The sequence below is a fragment of the Colobus angolensis genome, unplaced genomic scaffold (genome assembly GCF_000951035.1).
Source record: "Colobus angolensis palliatus isolate OR3802 unplaced genomic scaffold, Cang.pa_1.0 Scaffold149, whole genome shotgun sequence".
NCBI lineage: Eukaryota > Metazoa > Chordata > Mammalia > Primates > Cercopithecidae > Colobus > Colobus angolensis.
Window position 1 is genome coordinate 1106376 of NW_012114588.1, and position 4929 is coordinate 1111304.

General features: G+C 47.0%; 1 protein-coding gene across 1 annotated transcript in view; it reads left to right on the plus strand.

Moving 5' to 3' along the window:
* Positions 1-1446: 1446 nt before the first annotated feature.
* NMNAT1 (nicotinamide nucleotide adenylyltransferase 1) overlaps positions 1447-4929 on the plus strand; it is a gene marked incomplete at its 5' end in the record, with an annotated part of 8338 nt that continues 4855 nt past the window's right edge. The window contains one exon of the mRNA XM_011935841.1: positions 1447-1634. Coding sequence (XP_011791231.1) covers positions 1447-1634 — 188 coding nt within the window. The remainder of the gene's footprint in view (positions 1635-4929) is intronic.

The following is a 4929-nucleotide window of genomic DNA, read 5'->3' on the forward strand; positions in this document are numbered from 1 at the left end:
GGCCAATGTGGCGATACCTCGACTCTATAGAGCCTTGCTTTGTCGCCCAGGCTGGAGTGCAGTGGCTTGGTCTTGGCTCACTGCAACCTCCACTTCCTGAATTCAAGCGGTTCTCTTGCCTCAGCCTCCCCAGTAACTGGGATTACAGGCACACACCACCATGCCCAGCCTATTTTTGTATTTTTAGTAGAAATGGGGTTTCACCATGTTGACCAGGCTGCTCTTGAACTCCTGTTCTCAAGTGATCCTCTCACTTCGGCCTCCCAAAGTGCTGGAATTACAGGCATGAGCCACCGTAACATAACATAACAATAACAGTTTAATGTGTATCCTTCCACTCTTCTTTGTGTGAATTTATATGCGAACATTTGTGTGTATAACACAGATTTTTTTTTTTTTTTTTTTTTGGAAATGGTTCTCACTGTCACCCTGGCTGGGCAGGCTGGAGTACAGTGGCAAGATCACAGCTCACTACAGCCTTTACCTCCCGGGCTCAAGTGAGCCGCCTGCCTCAGGCTCCTAAGTAGCTATGACTACAGGCATGCCACCACATCTGGCTAATTTTTTAATTTTTTGTAGAAACTGAGTCCCACTATTTTGCCCATGTTGGTGTTGAGCTCCTGGGCTCAAGTGATTCTCCTGCCTCGGTCTCCCAAAGCACTGGGATTACAGATGTGAGCCACCACACCTGGCCTCGATTTTTTTGTTACATAAATGATCATATAATATGCTGATAGGTAGATGGATGGATGAGTGCTAAAGCTCACTGTTTGCCTATGACATTGAGAAATGGGCTTTTGCATACATCTAGGTGGACAATACAAATTAAGGCTTTTTACAAAGCAATTTGGCAATATCAATAGAATTTAACTGTCTAGGGGAATGAGGTGAGGTACAGAGTTCCAGTTGGGGAAGGTGAGAAAATTCTGGAGATGGATAGGAGCAATGGTTGCACAACAGCGTGTTTGTACTTATTATCATAGAACTGTACACTTGGGTATATTTTACCATAATTTCAGTCAGTTAATTGATCAATCAGCTAATAAGCTGGAATCCCTAAAGAAAGAGAATCTGTGATTATAAAACAGTATTGGCCAGGCATGGTGACTCATGCCTGTAGTCCCAGCACTTTGGGAGGCTGAGGCAGGCAGATCACTTGAGGTCAGGAGTTGGAGACCTCTTGGCTAACATGGTAAAAACCCCGTCTCCACTAAAAAATACAAAAATTAGCCAGCATGGAGGTACGCGCCTGTAATCCCAGCTGCTCGGGAGGCTGAGTCAGAATCGCTTCAACCTAGGAGGCGGAGGTTACAGTGAGCCGAGATCACGCCAGTGCAGCCTGGGGAACAGAGCAACACTCTGTCTCAACAAACAAAACAAAACAAATAATATTGATCGTGCATAAAATTGAATTTGTTATACCTAGTATGAAACCTAACTCTTTATCCAGGAAGATACACAGTTGTCAAAGGCATCATCTCTCCTGTTGGTGATGCCTACAAGAAGAAAGGACTCATTCCTGCATATCACCGGGTCATCATGGCAGAACTTGCCACCAAGAATTCCAAATGGGTGGAAGTTGATACATGGGAAAGTCTTCAGAAGGAGTGGAAAGAGACTCTTAAGGTGCTAAGGTATTTATGGTGTAATCAACTTTGTCAGTTCTGTGTAAATGGCTTAGCGGCTTATGTTTTTACCATGTTTCAATGTTGCTTACATCTGTGACCATACAGATTTGCAAAACTGTCACGTGTGTTGTAAGCCATTCCTGTGGAAGGTTACTGCAAGACTATAGAGCACAGCACCAAAGGATGGATCTTCCTTAGCCCTTCTGTGTCTTTCCTTATGTTTTAAGTTGTTTGCGGCCAGGCGCGGTGGCTCACACCTGTAATCCCAGGACTTTGGGAGGCTGAGGCAGGTGGATCACCTGAGGTCAGGAGTTCAAGACCAGCCTGGCCAACATGGTGAAAACCCGTCTCTACTAAAAATACAAAAGTTAGCCGGGCATGGTGGCGCACGCCTGTAATCCCAGCTACTTGGGAGGCTGAGGCAGGAGATTTGCTTGAACCCCTGGGTTGGAGGTTGCAGTGAGCCGAGATTGTGCCGATGCACTCCAGCCTAGGTGACAGAGCAAGACTCCATCTCAAAAAAAAAAGATGTTTGCATGCTTGCTACTATGTGATATCACTGTTAGAAAATAGAGGAAGCCTGCCTGGCCTGTCTGTGCCCCAAATGAGAAAGGCAAAATTGGCAGAAGATGTTATTATCATCAGTCTAAGTATAAAAGAGACAAGTGGCCAGCGTGGTGGCTCACGCCTGTAATCCCAGCACTTTGGGAGGCCAAGGTGGGCGGATCACGAGGTCAGGAGATTGAGACTATCCTGGTTAACACAGTGAAACCCCGTCTCTACTAAAAACAGAAAAAATTAGCTGGGCGTGGTGGCGGGCGCCTATAGTCCCAGCTACTCAGGAGGCTGAGGCAGGAGAATGGTGTGAACCTGGGAGGCGGAGCTTGCAGTGAGCAGAGATCATGCCACTGCACTCCAGCCTGGGTGACAGAGCGAGACTCCGTCTCAAAAAAAAAAGAAAAAAAGAGACAGGCAGATAATTTAAGGAAGAGAAGCATCAAGTGCTGCATAATCATGGACAGGCCTGATTTGTGTGCTGCTTCCAGGACAGCATCTGGAGGGAGTCATAGATCTCTGTGCCCATACCTTTGAAGTGATTCTAGTTAAGGGTTCAAAAACCAGAGTAAGTGACATCTAATTATTATTATTATTTTTTTTTTGAGACGGAGTCTTGCTCTGTCACCCAGGCTGGAGTGTAATGGCGCATTCTCAGCTCAGTGCAACCTCTGCCTCCCGGGTTCAAGCAATTCTCCTGCCTCAGCCTCCCAAGTAGCTGGGACTACAGGCGACTGCCACGACACCCGGCTAATTTTCTTGTATTTTCAGTAGAGATGGGGTTTCACTGTGTTAGCCAGGATGGTCTCGATCTCCTGACCTCGTGATCTGCCCACCTCGGCCTCTCAAAGTGCTGGGATTACAAGCGTGAGCCACCAAGCCCGGCCTAAGCCAAATACTTTTAATCCATCTATTGTGAATGAGAACATGGAAGGACATCAAAAGACCTGTAACTGGGCTGGGCATGGTCACTCATGCTTGTAATCCCAGCACTTTGAGAGACTGAGGTGGAAGGGGTGCTTGAGACTAGTAGTCTGATACCAGCCTGGGCAACATAGCAAGACCCCCATCTCTACAAAAATTAGTTTTTAAAATAATTAGCCAATCTCTTTGGTGTGTGCCTGTGTTCCCAGCTACCTTAGAGGCTGAGGTGGGAGCATCACTTGAGCCCAGGAGTCTGAGGGTGCCGTCAGCTGTGGTTGCACCACTATGTTCTAGCCAGGGTGGCAGAGCAAGACCTCATCTTAGACAAAAAAAATGTGTAACCGAATTTATTTTCTTTTTCCTTTGTAAACAACAAGGGAGGTGTCACAGTTTTCCATTTAGATCAGCAACTTCAAGTTTTTACCATGGACAATTCCGAGAAGACTGAAGTGGTTCTCCTTGCTTGTGGTTCCTTCAATCCCATCACCAACATGCACCTCAGGTTGTTTGAGCTGGCCAAGGACTACATGAATGGAACAGGTAGGAGCAGTAGCCAAAAGCACCTTAAGACTAGAGAACCAGCCAGGCATGGTGGCTCACACCTGCAATCCCAGCATTTTGGAAGGCTGAGACGGGCGGATCACAAGGTCAAGAGATTGAGACCATCCTAGCCAACGTGGTAAAAACCCCGTCCTACTAAAAAATACAATAATTAGCTATGCTTGTAGTCCCAGCTACTCAGAAGGCTGAGGCAGTAGAATTGCTTGAACCTGGGAGGTGGAGGTTGCGGTGAGCTGGATCGTGCCACTGCACTCTAGCCTGGAGACAAAAAAAAAGACTAGAGAACCAGCATGGCTGGGTCTGTTTCAGAATACACATTTCATCCACTGGGCACAAACATGCTGTCCTGCTCCCTTGTACAGTGAATTCTTAGCCAAGAAAGAGGGTGAAGTATGAGGGAAGAATTGAGCATCTGGCTATGACCTGTAGAATAGAAAATACGCCAGGTATGGTGGCTCACACCTGTAATCCCAGTGCTTCGGGAGGCTGAGGTGGGAGGATCACTTGAGGCCAGGAGTTTGAGACCAACCTGGGAAACATAGAGAGACCTCATCTTTACAAAAAAATTATAAAAATTAGCCAGGTATGGTGGCATGTGCCTGTGGTCCTAGCTACTCAGGAGACTGAAGTAGGAGAACTGCTTGAGCCCGGGAGGTCTAGGCTACCGTGAGCCATGATTGCACCTTTGCCCGCCAGCCTGGACATCAGAGCAAGACCCTGACCACCCCTCCCAGCAAAAAGGAATTAGATTCTGTCATCCCTGTGCTTAATCCACTTCAGGAGTTTCCCATTACTTAAGGCAAAAAGCGAAAGCTTGTACTTTAGCATACATAAAACCTCCAGGATCAGACACGGCTTTTAAAGTTTTCTTTTTTCTTTCTTTCTTTTTCTCTTTTTTGTGATGGAGTTTCACTCTTGTCGCCCAGGCTGGAGTGCAGTGGCACAATCTCGGCTCACTGCAACCTCCAGCTCCTGGGTTCAAGCAATTCTCCTTTCTCACCCTCCTGAGTAACTGGGATTACAGGCATGTGCCACCACACCCAGCTAATTTTTTGTATTTTTAGTAGAGACAGGGTTTCTCCATGTTGGTCAGGCTGGTCTCAAACTCCTAACCTCAGGCCTCCCAAAGTGCTGGGATCACAGGCGTGAGCCACCACACCCGGCTAAAAGTTTTCATAAACAATGAGGCTGGGTGTGGTGGCTCACGCCTGTAATCCCAGCACTTTGGGAGGCCGAGGTGGACAGATCACAAGGTCAGGAG